Below are 22067 nucleotides of genomic sequence, written 5' to 3' on the forward strand. Positions count from 1 at the left end.
AGTGGTAAGAAATGGGGTATGAAGGCAAGGTTGATGACTTCTTATAGTGTGACAATTTTATTTAGGTTGGATGAGTGAAATAAAACAGAGACAAAATGCACATGAACAGGGAACAAGCTTTTTCGCACCTTATTAATACAGTAGACATGGTGTGTGCAAGGTCAAGAAAAGCAATGCCAAGGATGGAAGACATTCATTTCTAAATCATTTGATTTCCCTGGTGAAGACTTTCTTACTACTGGTATTTGTAACATTTGCCAGGCATTCTTGAGTTAGCAGGAAGAGGCGAGGCAGGGGGCTGACATATGATCAAAATGTGTATGAGCACCTCAGAATGTGGTCAATCTCATATGATCAAATTACCATCTGTCTTTTTATGCATTATCATGGATTTTGTTCATTGACCAGGTAGCTCGATATGATGCTATGATAAGATGTCCTTAAAGTCAGACTTCCTATTGGAAGATTCAGAGGATCATATTGGGTGTTCCAATTACAAGTGGACAGCTCAAGGTACAGGAGTAAATGCATTCAGTCACACTGAAAATGCATTGGAACCCTGGGGTGCATATGTCTACATTATTTATATGAGTAAACGTACCTGGCAATAAACTAGAATCTGATGCTATTGCCTGGCTGAACAGGGCCTCTGTTATCAGATGTCTCCATTTTACAGCAGGGTCTTTGTCTCTGAAGTCTCAACAGAGTCACAGCGACGACTCCTCCTCCTTTCTCCATTGGCTTGTCTGTCCTGGTACCCCCCCCACTTGGCTTGCATCAGTCTTTTGTGGAGGAGAGGGTGTTTCTGGGAATCTCTGCCCCGGTCCCAGCACCTGTCTCACAGTCACATTCAGCCTGGAGCTCTGGATATACCTGGTGCACAACGCCCAGTCCTCCTCTGACAGCACCCCCCCCAGAGTGCTGTCCTGCGAGAAGAAGGCCATGCGGCAGCCCTCCATCGCTAAAGCTGTTTGTCCCTGGGGGCCTGGAATGATACGTGGGACAGCATGGTAAAAGAGGCGGCTCTGTCCCGACATCACCATCACATCCCCACTGTGCATGTACATAGCAGTGGGGGGGTCCTCTCTGCGGACGCCTCCAAGGAGGAAGATCGCTGATTGCCCGAAACTGTCAGAATAAAGACAAGTCAGTGGCAATGTTCTGTTTCCCATGAAAGTGGTGCAGGAATGAGTCCTACAACCTGGGAATGACTCAGCCTTTTAGCCAAGGTTCCCTTGGCTGGAAGTCAATGGTTCTTTGAATGTGTTTGTTTGGAATGCTGAAATAAGTTCTATGGTTAACATAAGCTGAAGAGGCTTTCCCGTTTTGTTTATCTTTTTTTGCAAAGCTGAACATATTTTGAAAGGAACATCTTGCCTCTCTATGCCAGGGGTGTCAAACTCAAATACACAATGGGCCAAAATAAAAAAATCGGTACTAGTCGAGGGCCGGACTGGTTCAATGTTTATTGCAAAACTTATTGAAATGAACTTATTGCACAAACCTGGAACTAACAAAGCTTCAACTATTGCCTATAAAAACAACATTACATAATCAGTTGCATGCATTTCTTAAGGCTCTATCTGCAGAGTCATTTCTTATGATAAAATGTTTCCAAAGGCCAACAACCGCTTCAAAAAAACTATTTCCCTCAAAGAAAAAAACAAACATGCCCTGTTGTCGTGAGAAAAAAAATGCAGAAGGAAACATCCATGTAAACTCAGTGTGCTGCTCTGTGATTCTAGTTCAAGCCAGATACTTGGCATCTCATCTTGGGTGCAAGTTCATCAATGTTTCGGGTCAGGCTCTGAGCTGAGGAAAACCTCAGGATTGAGTGAAGGTTTGCGTGCAATATACAGATCTAATAGTAATTAAAAATGATGCTGCGTGCCGAAATTAAATCCACCACGGGCCTGATTTGGCCCCCGGGCCTTTAGTTTGACACATGTGCTCTAAGCAAAGACCATAACGGCACCATTAGAGGGGCAACAAATTCCGGACATTAATTCAGCGCATGCATACTAATCACCTGTCAGGGGCCGGTGATGTAACGGACAATGAACAGACCGGCTTTATGCAGATACAGCTGGTAGCTACAGGTGGCGGAGGAAAAGGCACACTGAGACGGATTTAAGTCATGATTGAAATCAAACTCTACTAGTTTACTCTTTCAAAGCATTGAGGCTGCAGCTACATTTTTCTTTTTAAAAATCCGAATTTGTATTTGATTTATAATCCACATATGGAGAGGGAGAGAGCTCTCTAATTGTTCAAAGTATGCCTTGTGTTGATCTTTAGTGTCATAAACAAACCATAGATTTTGTATACAGTTTAACTATATATAAAACTTAATGAGCTTTTATAAAATGTGTTTTGCGGCTCCAGACAACATTTTATTTGTGGAAGAGGGGGGAAAGAGGCTATTTTGATAGTAAAGGTTTCTGACCCCTGGCCTAATGTTAGCTATTTACTTCAAAAATCCTAAAACTTGTCAGAATGCTGTGATTAACTTGCTGAACAATACGTGATAAAAACAATAAATATATGTTTTTATGCTTATAACGAAATCCAATGTAAAGTCCCATTATGCGCTTTCCCCCTCCGTGTCTACCTACAAAAAAACATCATCACTGCACCACTCCATTTGCTGGTACAATAAAACAAACAACCAAACAAACTAAAGTTGCTATTCTTAAAGCCTCGATGAAGAGAATAATCCCTCCCTCTCACCTGAAGGACAGCAGCGGCCGGCTGTGATCCAGTTCTGATTCATCCACATGGATTCCTAGTGACGAGTCATGGCGGTAGTAGTTGAGGATTCCAGCCTGAGCACTGAACCCTGGAAACCCACAGGCCGCTGTTATTTGGACAGACAGCAGGTGGAGATCAGCAGGTAAAGGAGTGTGATGGTTGGCAGAGTAAGTCTGTGAATGGAACATAGTACAAAATGTGGCCAAATCTTTTAAAATGGAGTATCATCAAACAATGTGTAAATGGACAAAAAGAAAGTTGGCCTAGGTAGTGCACAGTTTGTTTCAAACTACCTCAGATGGCCTTATATATGTTAGAGTTGTTAAACACTGAGGTGTATTAAGAATATATTAAGTGGAAGTGGAATTTAACAGCACCACTTTACAGGGTATAGTTTATTTATTTATTGTATTTCTTTTTCTTTTTAAAATGCTTTACTTTTATTCTAAAGTCCAGAGGTGATTGCTTAAATGTAAGGAGACAGAAGAAATAACAGAGATCTGTAACAGTGTGCTTCATGGTCCATATCTTAAGCTCTCAACCATCAGGGCAAATCTTAAAAATGTGACTTCATGAATTTTAACCCTTTTAAAAAGAGCCATTCCATTCACATATAGACAGTGGCGGCTGGTGCTATGGAAATGGTGACCAAACCATACTATGGCGGTCCGGGGGATTGTCCCCCGGAAGAATTTTTTGAGAAATGACCCCTTAAATTATGACTTCTGGTGATGTTAGAGGGGAGGAAAAATTGAGGCTTAAAAATATGAGATAATCCATAATCTTCAGTGTGGTTAGCTATGAATCTTCCAAAACTGTGCAACAGTACAGTATGCCCACACAAACTGCAGAACGCTTTGGGAACACTCAAATTATTTAATTCCCATTTAAAATCAGGAGACTACATACGAACATTATGTGTGTGTGTGTGTTTGTGATACTTGCCAACCCTCCCGATTTCTGACAAAATCAGATTTACTCACGACTGTTTCCACTCTGACTTTAATACAGCTACACCATTGTTTGGTTTCCATGGTAGCGCGTCTCTTTAGCAGCGCGCGCAACTCAAAGTCTGAGGTGAGGAAGATGAAAACTGAACAAGAATCGACAACTCGACCCTCTGCTCACTCCTTTCCTGTAAAATACAGGTCCAGCCCACACATATGCTCCATGGTGCCACAGGCATTGCCCTTACAACTACAATAAACATGTAAATGTTAATCTACAGCTCCGGCGATCCACGAGCACCAGAGTCTCCCGCAGACGCAGCCATCCTCGACAACTACTGTAGCGTCACCTTGGATACAAGTCTAAACAACTCACAGACACACAGGCCAGGGCGCTGACAGGGCGCCCTTTGAGCATCAGATCTGACGACGCTGATTGGCTGAAATTATGTTTTGGCGGCATAGTTTACAGATAGCAACAGTCAGCTTGTTGGCTGCTGCTGCTCTGGCTGAGGGCTCTTTCTTACCGCCGTGTGTAGGGGCCGTAATGATACACGCTGCGGCCAGGCAGGAAACATCAATCAATTAATCAATGTTTATTTATATAGCCCAATATCACAAATGTTACATTTGTCTCAGTGGACTTCACAGTTTGTACAGAATATCAGTATGACAATATGACACCCTCTCTCCTTAGACCCTCACATCGTACAAGGAAAAACTTCCAGAGAAAACCCCACAGTTTAAAGGGGAAAATGGGAGAAACCTCAGGGAGAGCAACAGAGGAGGGATCCCTCTCCCAGGACGGACAGACGTGCAATAGATGCCGTGTGTAAATTGAAAAGATAATACATTTGCAACATAGGTAGTCCAAATGTTTGGAAATGCATGTGTGTATAATAGGAAGATGAATCCACAAGGATATCCATCCAGGACTTATGATCCAGGACCACAGCCACGACTCAAGATCCAGGACTTGCGATACATGACACAGGACCGCAGGATCATCCATGACTCCGGATCCCGGCGTATATAGACACCAAAAAGGAAGAAAGTTGGGGAAGCTGGGTTAATCGGAACATGAGAGTACACAGGTATAGGCAGAGAGAAGGAATAAGTAAGATGTCCCCCGACAAACTAAGCCTATATCAGCAAAACTAGGGGCTGAATCTAATCAGCCCTAACTATAAGCTTTATCAAAAAGGAAGGTCTTAAGCGCACTCTTAAAAACGGATAGGGTGTCTGCCGTCCGAACACAAACTGGAAGCTGATTCCACAAAAGTGGAGCTTGATAAGAAAAGGCTCTGGCTCCCATTGTACTTTTAGAGACTCTAGGAACAACCAACAACCCTGCATTCTTGGAACGCAATGCCCTAGTAGGACAGTAGGGTATAATGAGTTCTTTAAGCTAAGATGGCGCCTGCCCATTAAGGGCTTTGTAGGCGAGAAGAAGAATTTTAAATTCTATCCTGTGTTCTATAGGGAGCCAGTGTAAGGCGGCCAGAACAGGAGAAATGTGGTCCCTTTTCCTAACTCTGGTTAGTACACGAGCTGCAGCATTTTGAATCAACTGAAGCGACTTCACTGACTTCTTGGTACACCCTGATAATAAGGAGTTACAATAATCCAGCCTTGAAGTAACAAATGCATGGACTAGTTTCTCTGCATCGTTTTGAGGCAAGATATGCCTGATTTTTGCAATGTTACGTAGATGGAGGTAGGCGGTCCTTGAAATTGATTTTATGTGGGCGTTAAAGGATAAATCCTGATCAAATATAACACCAAGATTCCTTACAGTCTCACTGGAGGCCAAATTAATGCCATCCATAGTTAGTATATCTTTAGATAATTTGTTTCGTAGATTCTTTGGGCCAAGTACAATAACTTCAGTTTTGGTCGTGTTTAACATTAAAAAATGTAAGGTCATCTACGTTTTTAAGTCCTTGAGGCAGTCTTGAATTTTATTTAAATGATTAATTTCATCAGGCTTGATTGATAAATATAGTTGAGTATCATCCGCATAACAATGAAAGTTTACAGAATGATTCCTTATAATATTGCCTAACGGAATCATATATAATGTGAACAAAATAGGTCCGAGCACTGAGCCCTGTGGCACTCCATGGCTAACTTTGGTTTGCGTCGAAGATTCATCGTTGACACGTACAAACTGAGAGCGTTCAGATAGATAGGATCTAAACCAGCCTAAAGCAGTTCCCTGTATGCCAACTAAGTGCTCTAGTCTTTGCAATATAATATCATGGTCGATAGTATCAAATGCAGCACTGAGATCGAGCAAGACAAGAATAGAGACAAGTCCCTTTTCTGAGGCTATTAGAATGTCATTTGTGACTTTAACCAGAGCTGTCTCTGTGCTATGATGTGTCTAAAGCCAGACTGAAAATCTTCAAATAAATCATAGTTTTTTAAGTAATCACACAGCTCTTTTGCGACTGCTTTCTCAAGAATTTTTTAAAGGAACTGAAGATTAAAAATAGGTCTATAGTTGGCTAAAACATCTGGATCGAGGTTGTGGTTTTTAAGAAGCGGTTTTATCACTGCTACTTTGAATGATTGTGGAACAAAGCCGGATAATAAAGACATATTCATAATATTTAATAAAGAAGTGCTAATTAATGGAAAAACTTATTTTAACAGCTTAGTTGGAATCGGGTCTAAGATACACATTGATGGTTTGGAAGAGAGATTCATTGAATTTAATTGTTCAATGTTTATGGCTGAAAAGCATTCTAGTTTACTATCTAGTGTAATATTAGAACTTACGTTTCCGGGAGCTGTTGATAACACTATACTGGTCAAAGGCAAGAGGTCATTAATTTTGTTTCTAAGAGTAAAAATGTTATCGTTAAAAAAGCACATCAAATCATTACTACTGCGTGCTATGGGAATAGAAGGCTCAATCGAGCTGTGGCTCTCTGTCAGCCTGGCTACAGTGCTGAAAAGAAATCTTGCATTATTCTTATTCTCATCTATTAATGAAGAGTAGTAGGCTGCTCTCGCTTTACGCAGTGCTTTCTTATATTCATTGAGAGTAATATTCCAAATTAAACGAGATTCTTCAAGTTTAGTAGAACGCCATATCCTTTCAAGTTGTTTCGGCTTTATTTTGCGGGTTTCGGCATTATGCCATGGAGCTAATCTATGTTGTTTTATTTTCTTCTTTTTCAAAGGAGCAACAGAGTCTAATTTTATTCGCAGCGCATCTGTAGCACTATCAACAACATGATCAATTTGGGGTGGTGTACATTTTGTATAAGTTTCCTCCCTTACATGCAGACATGCTATCGAGTTAAGTATTGGTGGAATCTCTTCCTTAAATTTGGCTATAGCACTAACAGATAGGTTTCTGCTGCAGGAGCTTTTGACTAATGCTTTATAGTCTAGTAACAGTACTTCAAAAGTTACTAAGAAATGGTCGGATAAAGCAGGATTATGCGGTTCGAATAATAGTTGCTCAACTTCAATACCATAAGTCAGAACAAGGTCAAGAGTGTGATTATAGCAGTGGGTTGGTTTATTTACACTCTGACAGAAACCAACAGAATCTAATAGAGTTAAATGCAACAGTAAGGCTTCTGAATAAGGACCTGGTGCACGGTACACTGTAACAAATAAGATTGGCTGCAAAGTTTTCCAGGTCGGATGCGTAAGACTGAAAACGAGGCTTTCAAAGGAGGTATAATAACATTTTTGTTTAGTATTGATAAGTAAACTTGAGTCAAAGATTGCTGCAACTCCACCTCCTCGGCCCGTGCCTCGGGCAATATGAGTATTGATATGGCTGGGTGGAGTGGCCTCATTTACGCTGACATATTCTTCATGTCTCAACCAAGTTTCAGTGAGACAGCATATATCAATATTATAATCTGATATTAAATCATTTACCAATATTGCTTTAGATGCTAGAGATCTTATGTTTAAGAGACCACATGTAATCTTCCTGTTTTGTTGCACTGTAGTAGTTGTTACATTTACTTTTAGTAGGTTATTATGTATGACACCTCTATTAGGTTTTACCTTAAATTGTCCTTGGGCAGACACACACACCGTTAATATTGGGTATTTTATTGGGTTCGGGATTCTTATGGATGACTGCCTAGGAGAGAGCGCAGAGAAGCGTGTAAGACTGCGACTCCGCCTCCTGGTCTCAACTCCAGTTTGTCATGGATTAAGTCCACAAAGCCCTGAAATGTTTGCCGAAATGAGATTTGCACCTTCCAAAGTAGGATGAATGCCGTCTCTCTTAATCAGACCAGGTTTTCCCCAGAAGGCTGTCCAATTATTTACGAAGCCCACATTGTTTGCTGGGCACCACCAAGACAACCAGCGCTGAAATGATGACATGCGGCTATACATGTCATCATTGATCAGATTGGGGAAGGGACCAGAGAAGATTACGGTGTCCGACATTGTTTTAGTATAACTACACACCGACGCCACATTAAGTTTGGTGCATTCTGATTGGCGTAAACGAACATCATTACCACCGACGTGAATAACAATCCTACTTTATTTACGTGTATCTTTAGCCAGCAGTTTAAGATGTTTAAGAATGCATGTGACTGTGGAGGCTTCGGTCTCTAAATTCACGTGTCTCATAATAGAGCTACTAATAACCAGAGTTGGCTTCTCAGCGGGTGTCTCGCTGAGTGGGGAATATCTGTTAGATACGTGAACGGGTTGGTGGGGACCTGCGGGTTTCGCGTTATGCCCCTTCTGAACAGTCACCCAATCTCCCTGCTGCTCGGGAGTTGCCGGGGGACGGCTAAGAGGAGCTACCTTTTGCCGGTCCGCACCGGCTAACATGGGCTTTACTGTAGCTGAGTTACTTTCTAAGATGCGGAGCCGGGCTTCTATGGCTATGATTCCCGCCTCCCTGTATCGGTACCAGTAAAGGAGGTAGGGAAGTAACCAAACATGAGACAGTTAGAGCAGGAAATAGCACCCGAGGGTGGGGAAAGAGCCATGGCTAGCTATCAAGCTAAAGTAGCTACCGTTAGCAAACCCGAAAAGAGTGTAGGCAACTGTGGAGTTACAGTCGCTAAGAGAAGGAGAGTTGTGAGTGCTTAAGCTGTAGTAACGTGTGATTACAACGTCAGGCAGTTGCCGTGATCAAGAGTTTTAAAACGATCGATTAAGTTTGTTTTGGGAACTGTGCAAATTAAGTGCAAAAATTCTCCAAGACCGGATGTGAGAGGACGCTGGCGTCGTTTGCTCGCCGCTTCTCTGTCTGGATTTTTATACTCTTTTCTACTCTTTCCTCAACATTTCTTAGAAGCATTTTGGCCGACCAGTCCGGTTAAGATCTATGTCAATCTTACACTGCCTGGATCACTGCTATGTGTGAAAGTGTCCGTGTTTTCCTACCTGAAAACACCGGCTCTGTTTCGCCGCTCCACCTGCTCTCCTTCTGATCCTCCCAGCTTCACCTGCCTAGCTCCTCCAACGCTGCCTCCACCCCATTCCCGGACTCCTCAAAACGTGTCCTGCCTTTGGCTGGCCTGGACCCCTCTTCCGTGGACTACCTGGAGCTAGCTGCCTGCACCTCTGCAGTCAACAAGCTGCAGGATACCCGCTAGCTGCTAATGCTAGCGGCTGCCCGGCTCACCGGTCCACTCAACGCTCCGTCTCTCCTGCCTGGCATGGCATTGAGGTACTCTGCTGCGAGACTTCTACAACTCAACAACCATTCCACACCGTTATGCATCTCTGTCATCAAAAACCACAAACTTCTAAAACGAACCAGGTACATCCATAGAGGCTCCGGTCGCAAGTTTGTTTACTTTCACACAGGTCACTCCATCCCCGTACTCTGGTCAGCTGAGCGCACACCCACCTTTCGACTACGTCATCAAAACAATACAGACGAGCGCGCCCCCTGTCTGCAAGCCCTGGCAATGACACCTGAGTCAATCCTCACCACACAAAGCAATATGAAGCTCACTCTGTTTAATACCCGGTCCCTCAACAATAAAAGCTGCATTCTCAACTAATTCATTCTGGACAATAAACTGGACTTTCTCTGTCTGACAGAGAAAGTCCAGTTTATGGATTATCTCTCACTCAACCTCACTACACCCAATGGATACTCATACATAAATAAGCCACGCTCGGAGGGCCGAGGTGGTGGAATTGCCGTAATACACCGACAGGACATTAAAACCAGCCTCATCCCCATCTCATCTGCTCCTTCATTTGAACACCTGGCTTTTAAACTATCTGGTCACACACAGTCAGTCCTGGCAGTTGTCTACCGCCCTCCCAAACCAAACCCATCATTCCTCTCTGATTTCTCTGAATTTCTGACCCAGCTCTGTTCTTTCTCCACCTCAGTCCTCCTACTTGGTGATTTCAACATCCACATGGACTCCACTGACTCTACAATAACTACAGACTTCACGGACATGCTTAACTGCTTCAACCTCATTCAACATGTCAACTTTCCGACCCATAACCGTGGCCAGATTCTGGACCTTGTTTGCTTGACTGGACTAAACCTTCACCATCTGTCTGGCTCAGACCTCTTCCTCGCAGACCACTTAGCCATCACCATGACCATCAACATTCCCACCCCACCACCAAAGCAAAAACGCAAAATCAACTTCCGTAAATTAAGCTGTGTCTCAGCTACCTCGCTCTCATCCTCCCTCTCTGAAAAAATATCTACCACTCCCTTTGTGGACCTCCATAGCCCCTCTGATCTCACTGACTACTACAACAACATTCTGTCCTCCTGCCTTGACCAACTTGCATGCACCCATAAAAACCAAAACAGTTTCCTTCACCCACTCTGCTCCCTGGTTCACCCCTGAACTCCGTCTGATGAAAACCCGTGCCCGGCAACTTGAAAGACTCCGCAATAAAACAGGTCTCACAATTCATTCTCAAACCTACAAAGACCACCTACAGCAATATAAAGATGCCCTCTCCCATGCCCGCACCACCTACTACTCTCAGTTAATCCACTTTGGCTCCGGAAACCCCAAAACACTCTTCTCCACAATAAACAAACTCCTCAGCCCCCTGGACACCACCACTCAGTCATTCACAGTAGACAAATGCAGCTCTTTTCTCAAAAAATTTCAAAGCAAAATAGACAACATTTACAGCAGCTTAACCACTACCACACCAGCTCTCCCTCAAGCCACCTGCCCCCCCTTAACCTGCCAACCCCTATCCCAGTTCTCCCCTGTCTCCCCTACTGACCTCTCTGATCTCCTCACAGGAATGAAAACTGCCACCTGCACCCTGGACCCCATCCCCTCCAGCTTGGTTAAGGCCTGCCTTCCTACTCTCTCTTCACTCATCACTACAGCAATCAACTCCTCCCTGTCTTCTGGCACCGTCCCACCGTCCCTCAAAATAGCTGGTATCACCCCTATTCTGAAAAAACCCGGACTAAACCCTGACAACCCTAATCACTTCAGACCAATCTCGAACCTACCCTTTCTTTCAAAAGTTCTGGAACGCGCTGTAGCGTCACAACTTAAGCATAATCTCTCTGCTAATAACCTCTATGAAACTTTTCAATCCGTATTCCGCTCAAACCACAGGACCGAAACCGCACTCCTCAAAATTACAAATGACCTTCTCCTCTCCTCCGATGCTGGTAACCTCAACATCCTCATCCTCCTTGACCTCAGCGCTGCCTTCGACACCATCAATCACTCCATCCTCCTCACCCGTCTTGAAACCACCTTCAACATCACCGGCACTGCCCTCTCTTGGTTCACTTCATACCTCTCTGACAGAAACCAGTTAATCTACATCAATAACTGCAAATCCCCCACCGCTCCTCTCCCCCAAGGCTCAGTTCTCGGCCCCCTCCTCTTCATCCTCTAGCTGCTTCCCCTTGGTCACATAATCCGCCGTCATGGACTTCAATTCCACTGCTTTGCCGACGACATCCAGCTTCTCATCTCCACCAAGTCCATCTCCACTGCTACCCACTCCATCCTGACAAACTGCATCACTGAAATAAAATCCTGGCTCCAACTTAACTTCCCGAAACTCAACTGCGATAAATCTGAAATAATAATCATTGGACAAAAAAAGCTCACCACAACTATCCATAACTTCACCCTCAACATAGACGGCTTCCCAGTTCAAACCTCCCCTCACATCCGGAACCTAGGCATCATATTTGACCAAACCCTCTCCTACAACAGATACATCAAACAGATCACAAAGACAGCCTTCTTCCACCTCAAAAACATCGCCCGTCTACGTCCATCCCTCTCTCCCACTGCTGCCGAAACCCTCATCCACGCCTTCATCACCTCCCGTCTGGACTATTGCAACAGCCTCCTCTATGGTTCACCTGCAAAAATCCTCAACAAACTTCAATATATCCAGAACTCCGCCGCCTGTCTACTCACCCACACAAGAATCCGTTAACACATTACACCCGTCCTCATCAAGCTCCACTGGCTCCCCATCCCCCAGAGAATTCAGTACAAGATCCTCCTGATAACATACAAAGCCCTCCATAACCTGGCCCCATCCTACCTGAATGACCTCCTCCACAGACACACTCCCACTTGCTCCCTCCGCTCTGCCACTGCCAACCTCCTGTCCCTCCCCACCCGGACCAACCTCAAGTCTTGGGGCGACAGAGCCTTCTCCGTTGCTGCACCCACCCTCTGGAACTCACTACCCCAATCCATCAGAGATTCTTCCTCCCTCACAGCATTCAAAACATCACTCAAAACCCACCTGTTCAACACTGCATTCAACCACTGACCACCCCCCTCCCCCCCTATTTTCTGTTTTGTTTATCTCTTTTTGTATTTCTTTGTCTTTTGTTTGTTGTCTTTTCTTAATTCTCTGTCAAAGCGTCTTTGAGTTTCATGAAAAGCGCTATAAAAGTCCCATGTATTATTATTATTATTATTAAGATAATAAGCTATCAGCAACAGAACAGGCACACGGGATACCCGGAGATGACAACAACAACCGGAAGTTACAACATGCTTACCGCAATAGTGGTCCGCAACATGTGACTTATCAGTAACTTTAGACATCGTAAAACCATTTTAAACGAGATTTTATTGTAGATTATACATTTTACTGATACCAACTATATAATATTTACCTTGTTCATTAAAAATACAAATAAAAAAAAAATATTTTTAATTTATTTTTAATTTTTAATGACAATCAAACATGCGGGAAGAGGGGGGGCGGCGCCCCTAGCGGCCCATATGGGCCGGCCACCACTGCGCGCGCATATTACAAATTAATTAATCATGATTAATCACCAATTGAACTATGTCCAAAATATGCCATTTCTTTATGTATATTGTTGTGGGAATGTAAAGATAAATGAAAGAAGGCGGATATATCCATTTCACATACAGTATACGTTTATTATAACATTTTTCTGTGTGTCAAAATGAAAGACAGCCCACACACCTATCAATCATCAAACCATGGGGTCTTAATTCATTACGTGTTGATTTCTATCAACGGGGGAGTACTTCGAGAAGTAGACGGGGGGGGGGGGGGGGGGGGCTAGTTGAGTACTTCGTGACCACAGAGTGTGAACGTCGTGATCAGCTGTTTTAGCGCAGTTCTCCAGTGAAGGGTGGGAGTCTCCCTCCGCAGCTGGTTGGCGTTTTGGCACAATTCCGTTGTACAGACCGACGTTAACAGCAGCCCTGTCTGTGCACACGGAGACTGACTCTGTCGTCCGGTGATCTAACCGCCTTTTGGAAAAGCTTCACAAGTACGTCGGTACGCAAATGTGCTTTGTGACACAAGTGACGGTACGCATTTCAGATTACGCACATAACCTGCGTACCAGTTATGTGCACCCCTGTACTACAGCAAAAGTATTCTCCGTCGGGACTTCCTGCAACAAAACCACGCCGTTATCTTGATTCTGATTGGCCAGAAGACATTATCAAAGATGTTCTATTGAGAAGACGATCACTCCGTGACAAAAGTTTTCAAAACCGTTTCTGGTCTTCGGTATTTCCAGACAAGTGGCTACTGAAGTCAATCTTACTAACTGCTGTCTGTGCAATTCTCGGCGCGAGTTGGCGGACTTTTTTTTGCTTACTTTAACATCATTTTTCATGGTGGGGCAAAGCCACTTCTTGATATGGGTGTAGCCTACCCCAGCCATACCCTGGCGCTGCCACTGGTGGGATGTATGGGGCGGGCCATTCTGCACATGCGTTAAATGCGTTAAATATTTTAAAGCAATTAATTCAAAAAATTAATTACCGCCGTTAATATATATATATATATTTTGAGACGTGGAAGAATGTTGTGACAGAAAGGTAATGTATTTTTATGATAAGAATTGTAATATTGATTCCTACATTTACCAACTGATACCAATTGCATCCTACCCGGTTTGCTCACCTTGGTATCCCAGTTGTAATGATATCCCAGAGTGACCCAGCGCAGCCTTTCAAGAAGAGTCTTGGGTTCTCTTTTTCCAGAGGGTGAGGAACTATGGAGGGGATAAACAAGGGAAAAAGGACCGCTACAATGTAAGCATGTGCTAGAAGCTTAAAAGCAGATTTAGTATCGTACTCCTTTGACATTGTCAGACTCATGATATAAAGTTTAAAAAAGGATCCAAATTGCTAAAGTATAACCAGAGATGTGGTCTTCTTTATTTCATGCATTGTTCTCCCTGCTGAAATCCATCACCTCCATCACACTGATGCATCTCACCTGCTGACTAGTCAGTTAGAGATTCAGGAGTGTTATAGAGTAGTGCAGAGATGAGGTGGTTTTCCCTCGAGCACACACGTTATTGATTCTTACACATTTTAGAATATTAACAACACATTTATGATCTTTAAAAGAGTAAAAGCAATTGGCATAAATTAAAAAGCTAACATAAGGCTATAACCAAACTACAGCATGGTCACATGACTTCACATTAACTAAAGGAGGCTAATGTTCTGCATTTTGACCTTTAGCATTCACATTTAGAAACTTAAGTTTTTATCACATATAGAAGCTTCATACATTCACCAGTGGGGGATTGAATTATGTTCTTTGTGTGGAAGAACTAAACGTGAAAATCTCTTCAGCTCGTGTTAACAACCTTATTTTGTTCTAACAACGACAAAACTGACTTCAAAATCAGGGAAGAAAAAGTGCTAAAATGCTGACTCATTTCAGGGTTATAGGACTCACTATAATACTATTACTAATAACAATAATACATTTTATTTAAGGACGCCAAATGACACCATACCATTTCTTAACTATTCTAAGAGGTAACAGCAACAGAACATTTTATAAACACAAATAGGCGATCATTAAGGAGACAATCAAAGTGGACACAAATGATAGGGACAGGTAATTCAGGGTACACAGATGATGGGGAGCACTACAGGGAGAAGGCTAATTTGAACAGGTGGGTTTCTAGTTGGGATTTAAATGTGGTGATTGTGTCAGACTGTCTGATGTGCGGGGGGAGGGAGTTCTATAGTCTGGGAGCAGTGCAGCTAACAGCCCGAGCACCCATGGTGATTCCGCGTATATATATATATATATAGACGCCTCTGAGCCGCGACGCAGCGCGTCTGGTGGCAACACATGCATTGACTAGAGTGGTCGTGATCGCTGTGCAGCGCATACGTAACGCGTGCAGATGGACCCGGTGGAATACAGGGGTGAGCCGGCGTCATACCCCACCAGGCGCGTTTTAGAAGCGGAGCATCTTGCCTGCCAGCTTGCAGTTTTTGTTGATTTGGGCATATTTCCTGGACATTTGTACTTCTACAAGAAAGTTACTACGCTACTTTGTACAGACAAAGTTAATAATAGTTTTAATAGACAGTTAAAAAAAACATGAATCAAATATGTGTTGCTGTATTTTAGTGGTAAAAAAATGCATTCATCATCATAATTATTCTATATATATATCATTTACACACAGTGCCTGTAAACCGGAGGAGAACGCTGGCATTTATTTTCCTACTTGAAAGACTACGGAGGGATGGGGGATCTGCAAAATTATTATTATTTGGGGAATTTATCGGATGCTCTGGCCGTTCCACTTCCTGCCCGGCGCTATGCAACGCCTTGCGTCTCCGTCAAAAATAGACCAGCCGCATATTTTTAGCAGAGTCCAGCGCAGAGACGCTTCTGGGACGCTTCTGAAACGTGACGCAGACGGACCCGGTGTATATACAATTTCAGAATCAAAAAAGTATCAAAGCACTCTCATAATAACGTAACACTACCAGAGACTATATAGATATATCTATATATATATATCTATATATATATAGATATATATATAGATATCTATATAGATATCTATATATATATATCCTCTAGAGAGCCTCCTCGATGCTCCATCCTCGGTCCTCGATGTGCATTTAGAGAAATTAGATGTCCTTCAACATGGCACGCTGAAATTGATTTCCGGGTCACAACCGGAGGACCGAGGAGTTGAGGAGGCGGACATTTGATAATTGAGAAAGGGCCCAAGGCTCTGAACTTGGCTGGAGAAGGGAACAGAGAAACCATAAACAATGAGGTTGGCGGCAGGGGAGGGTGGAGCTTTGGAGAGGTTGGATTTGGTGCCAACGAGCAGGGCAATATATATTTTATTGAGATCTTTATCTTTTATCTTGGATTTTGGAAATTGCTGTCTTTTCGTGGTTTTAAATACTGCACTGCAGCAAAGTTATATAATATTTTGAAAGTAGCTGATCTAGTATTTGCATATACCAACTTGGTCATTATATAGACATCGTTGATGATAATTTATAAAATTCCCAAATGTATAAATATCTGTTGAAAGCATTAACTTTATTGTAAGAAAATTGATATTGAGGTATTTTGTCAAATATCTGGACATTTCATTTTCTTTATATCTGCCCAGACCTTGATGTATAAATAGCTACTTTCTTAATATTTCATGTGAGCTTTTGTGCATGAAGGATGTGTGACAATTGTTTTGGCACTCAACAGTCAAATGGTGTTAGTACTTTTTTAAAAAGATATTCTCAGGGGTTTTGAGTAGATACAATTTAAAAACGGTATTGGTATTGGTATTAAGAAGTGAATCTGTTTCTTCACAGAACATTTAACAGTAAGAAGATGGCCAAAAAACGTGTCATTCCTCCTTAATGGTGAACAAGATGGCAGCAGCGTTGTTTATTTACTGACATCAGTTTAGATATTTTAACGTTTGTTACTCTTTTAACCTGGCATTTTAATGCTGAGCTAGCAACGCAGACTATATCCACCCTCGGCAAACTCACCAACATGACTCTCACTATCGATGGCACCACTGTTTCCCCCTCCAACCAGTCACGCAACCTTGAAGTAATCTTTGACCCCACCCTCTCCCTCGAGCCTCAAATCCACCAAGTAATCAAAACCTAATTTGACCACCTTCACAATATTGCATATATCCGATCCTCTCTCACCCGCCCGTCAGCTTAACGCCTTCATTTCCTCCCGCCTTGACTACTGTAACTCCCTTCTACACGGCATCAGCTCACCCTCCCTAAAAAATGCAGCACACCAAATCATGGCACCACATCACCCCAGTCCTCAAAGAACTTCACTGGCTTTCCCTCTCCCATCGCATCAACTACAAAATACTTGTCCTCACCAACAAAGCCCTCCACCACCTCACTGACCTCCTCACCCCCTACCGACCCCAACAGCGTATTTAATCTCAGCAATATTACAAAAAATCTGACACTTCCTCAATGAAGACGTTGGCTGGATTACTCCCTTTTATCAGGCTGTCCCAACACATTCATCGAAAAACCTTCATCTGGTACAAAATGTTGCAGCCCGTCTACTAACAAAAACATGTAAAATGGACCATGTCACTCCAAATTTAGCAGCTCTACACTGGCTCCTAGAAAAGTACGGAATTTATTTTTGTTTTAATCAGAGGTAGACTGTCCATACTTTTGAGATAGCGCCCAATACCTTCCTTTTTAACAAAGCCTTGTACGGTATTTATTTTACTGTATTTATTTTATTATATTTTTAAATCTCTATCTTGTCTTTTCATTTTCCTATAATTTTATTTTTTAAAAGTTACAAAAGTGCTGATTCTGGGTATAAGCAGGTCTCTCTTGAGAATGAGACCCTGTGTCTCAATTAGATTTTCACCTGTATAAATAAAGGCTAAATAAATTTTAAACTGAAAAAAATAAAAAATAAGAGGGGGCGGAGCCTTAGCGGCTCATGCGGGACCTGGCAGATACTTTCTAAAATGCAGCGGTGATGAAACGCAAGGATTATTAGATCAAGGATTATTAGATCAAGGATTATCAGATCAAGGATTATCTCTGAAACAGTATGGAGCTCAAAGGCTTTCTCTATTGCCGGTTATACCACAAGGCAGAGTTGTGGACTCGAGTCACATGACTTGGACTCGAGTCAGACTCGAGTCATGAATTTGATGACTTTAGACTCGACTTGACAAAATCTAAAAAGACTTGCAACTCGACTTGGACTTTAACATCAGTGACTCGTGACTTCACTTGGACTTGACCCTTTTGACTTGAAAAGACTTGCTACTTTCCTCGAACGCAAAGATTAAAAAGTATGTTGACACGGACGTCTCTCTCTCTTTGCACCTGTGTGCATCTGTGTGCGGCACGACATCCAATCAAATTAGATCCACGTTGTTTCGATCTGACAGCATCCAACCAATCAAAGTACGGGACAACCAATGAAGAGGAACAAACTAAATGCGCGCGTCAGTTGGCAAAAATGATACCAAAGGTAGTTTCGTTTGGGTATAAAAATTATGAGGTGCTCAACAAAAAAAGAATTGCAGTATGTAAAACATGCGGGTCGAAGATTACAGACGGAGACGCGACAACTTCGAACTTCGTTCGACATTTGAAGTTGCACAAAGAACGGTAAGTTTTGAATGAAACATTAACACTAAACATTCGTTTTCAAAGATGAGCAACTCACCGAGTGGTAAGTGGTGTTCGTAGTTGCTTTTTTTAAAATATATCGGCGCAATATTTGGTTTCCATCCGTGTTATTTGCTATTGTGGAACTAGCTATGTTTTCAGATACCTCACCGAGTAGGCTATTAACTTGCGCTTGATATTTATCAAATTAAACACGACAGAAACTGTATTTCGCTAAGACACTCGTTTTGGAACATCAACGAACACCACTAACCACTCGGTGAGTTGCACATCTTTGAAAACGAACGTTTAGGGTTGATTTAAGGACCGCCTTATGAATGCCCGTACCTGAAGCATATGGGGGTGATTCTAAATTAACCAAAAGCTCTAGACTGGACCAATCGTCAAAATGTCGGAGTCAAACAGTCTCTTTCATCCTAGACAAACCAGAAATGGGTCTCAAAGTGCAAAATATTGAACTTATCCATACTTATTTTGTAAAAGGATAGTTTAGGATTTTTTTTAAGCGAGATTGTATGTGCTTAGCAGCTAGTCAGTGGATCATACACAGTAGACTGCTGCCAGCAGCAAAACTTAAGCAAGCCTAATCAAATCAAGGTCAGTTTAATGTACTTTATATTAAGAATATGTGTACCATTTTAGCTTGCTGCCAGACGATTTTTTTCCGATAGGAAAACTAAGTATATCTCACTCTCTCCAGCACACCAGATTCCATTGACAAAAATGGCCATTTTACTTTGCAGCACATGGGAGTTGCTAGCTGCTGGTCTACTGCTGCCTCATTGAGGTCGTTTATGTAATTTAGGTAAATCACAACTAAGCTGAACTATCACAGAAGACATAGAATAGCACAATTATACGTAATCATTGAGCCAGCAGTAGACCAGCAATTTCTGTGTGATGCAGGTAAAATTGCTGTTTTTGCCAATGGAATCTGGTGTGCTGGAGAGAGTGAATTAACAAGCATACTTCAGTTTCCTGTCGGAAAGGGCTGTTTGATGGCAAGGTACAGCAGTAAAAATATTATTAATATAGTAAGTGTACACTGAAAATGAAATTTATTTTATCAATGTAATGTTAAAACACACACACTCTTACAGTATACAATACAATTAATATTAACACAAAAATTAATATTAACACAATGTTAGCATTTCTGACATCTGTTTTATATGCTTACCTGTTACAGATTTGAAGAATACCAGATGAATAAAAGCATCATAGATGACCCACAACAGCCTTCAATCTCACAATTCTTGTACAGTCGTGTAGGGCATTACAGCATGAGTCATCCACAGCAGAAAGCTATCACTAATGCAATACTGTCCGACTTGATTATTGATTGCAACTTTCCCCTGTCTATTGTGGAAAACAAGAGTTTTCGGCACTTTCTGACGGTACTTGACAGTAAGTACAGCCCAGTGTGTCGCAGAACATTGACATCAAAAACAGAGAGCCTCGCTGAGGAGAGACGTTCAAGATTAAAAACTCAATTGAGCAACACTGAGCATGTTTCAGTCACTGTGGACATTTGGTCTGACCGAAAGATGAGGGGATTCCTAGGTATCACTGTCCACTGGATAGAGAAAGAGACAGAGAGGATACAGCTAAAGACTAATCTCTTGGCCTGCAATCGCTTCAAAGGCTCACACACAGCTGAACGAATCTGTGACCAATTTGAGTCAATATGCGATGAATACAGCATCAAAGATAAATTGGACTACATTATTAGTGACAATGCGGCTAACATGCGAAAGGCATTCACTGTGTGCTTCCCCAGTGAACAAGAGGATGATGACGGAGATCATCTTGATGACCCTGATCTCTGGTGTGACTTAACCCTGGAAGAACAGCAAACGGTAGATGCTGCTATGGCAAAGAAACGGCGCCTGCAGTGTTTTGCGCATACGCTTCAGCTGGTGGTGGGAGACGGTTTGAAAGAAACAAAAGTGGCATGTCCTTCTCTTTCCAAGTTATCAAAACTTAGCTCACTGCTGCACACAAGCACAACATTCAAAGATGTGTTTTGATAGTGAATTTGGGAACAGAGAGGCATCCCTGCTGCAGTCAACACAAGATGGAACTCAACACTGAGGCAAGTAAAGGCAGTTCTCCACTGTGATCATATAAAGCTCTGTGCCGTTCTAGAAAAGGCTGGGCATAAGGAGTTGTCATTCACACCGCGAGAGTGGAATCTGTTGAAGGAGTTGGTGGACATCTTGAAGCCGTTTGGAGAAGCAACTGATTTGACACAGGGAGAGAAGGTCGTCACAATCAGTGCAGTTGTTCCATCCGTCTTGTCCCTCAATCACCACCTTGAGAAGCTGAAGCCTAAAGTGCGTTTCCTGAGTGGCCTGGTCAGAAGTCTCCAGGCATCCCTGAACAAAAGATTTCTTGGATCTTCATTAATGTGAAAATGGCCAGGACTCAAGATGGGATCACTGCCCCCTTTTCAGACCCAGTCTACCTCAAAGCAGCCGCCTTGGATCCAGCCTTTTCTCTGCTGTGGGTGGAGCCCATGTGCTGGTCAATCGTGACATCAAGGCAGAGGTGGCACAACGAGTTAAAGGTAAATACTATTGACTTCAATGCAACTTTTTTCCTCATAGTCTGATCTAATTGACAGCATCAATAATTGCATTTTTCAGTCTAACACTGTATCACCAACACCAATGGTAATAAGGGCTCTTTTGTTTCTGCTACTGTTGTTAATGTTTTTCCAGAATTGATCCTGCAAGATGCTACAGAGACTGAGCAACCTGTACTTCTGGTTGATGAAGAGCAAGATGACCTTGTAGAAGGAGAAGGGCTGTTTGCTGCATACCATAAGAGGCAGAAGAAGGATGTTGGGACCACTCCAGCACTACAGCTAAGTCACTACCTAGACATAGCCGAAGGACAGAACGCCCTTTTGTTCTGGGCACTGAACATGAAGACTCTTCCTTCACTCTTCCGAGTGGCCACCAGAGTCTTGGCAGTGCCTGCCTCTAGTGCTCCAGTGGAGCGAGTTTTCAGCCATGGTGGCATCATACTACGTCCCCATCGTGCACAAATGACTGACAGACTTTTGGCCAATTTGATCTTTTGTAAATGCAATGCAGCATAGGGCCCTGACATAGAAAAGCACAACTCTGTTCATTGTCATGTTCATGACACTTCCAATCCAGTCCCTTCCAATCTCTCTCTCTCTCTCTCTCTCACACGCAGTCTCTCTCTCTCTCACACGCAGTCTCTCTCTCTCACGGCGCAGTCTCTCTCTCTCTCTCTCACACGCAGTCTCTCTCTCTCTCTCTCACATGCAGTCTCTCTCTCTCTCACACACACGCAGTCTCTCTCTCTCACACACACACACACACACACACACACACACACACACACACACACACACACACACACACACACACACACACACACACACACACACACACACACACACACACACACACACACACAC

At 42.8% G+C, this 22067-nt stretch overlaps 1 protein-coding gene across 1 annotated transcript in view; it reads right to left on the minus strand.

The window, feature by feature from the left end:
• Window positions 1–30: 30 nt before the first annotated feature.
• The window catches only part of alkbh1 (alkB homolog 1, histone H2A dioxygenase), a 27595-nt gene continuing 5558 nt past the window's right edge, over window positions 31–22067 (minus strand). Inside the window, exons 2-4 of the mRNA XM_079694056.1 lie at window positions 14091–14181; window positions 2731–2924; window positions 31–1128 (exon numbers count right to left, since the gene is read on the minus strand). Coding sequence (XP_079550182.1) covers window positions 708–1128; window positions 2731–2924; window positions 14091–14181 — 706 coding nt within the window. The 3' untranslated portion in view covers window positions 31–707. The remainder of the gene's footprint in view (window positions 1129–2730; window positions 2925–14090; window positions 14182–22067) is intronic.

Source organism: Notothenia rossii, assembly GCF_949606895.1.
Source record: "Notothenia rossii genome assembly, chromosome: 7".
Taxonomy (NCBI): domain Eukaryota; kingdom Metazoa; phylum Chordata; class Actinopteri; order Perciformes; family Nototheniidae; genus Notothenia; species Notothenia rossii.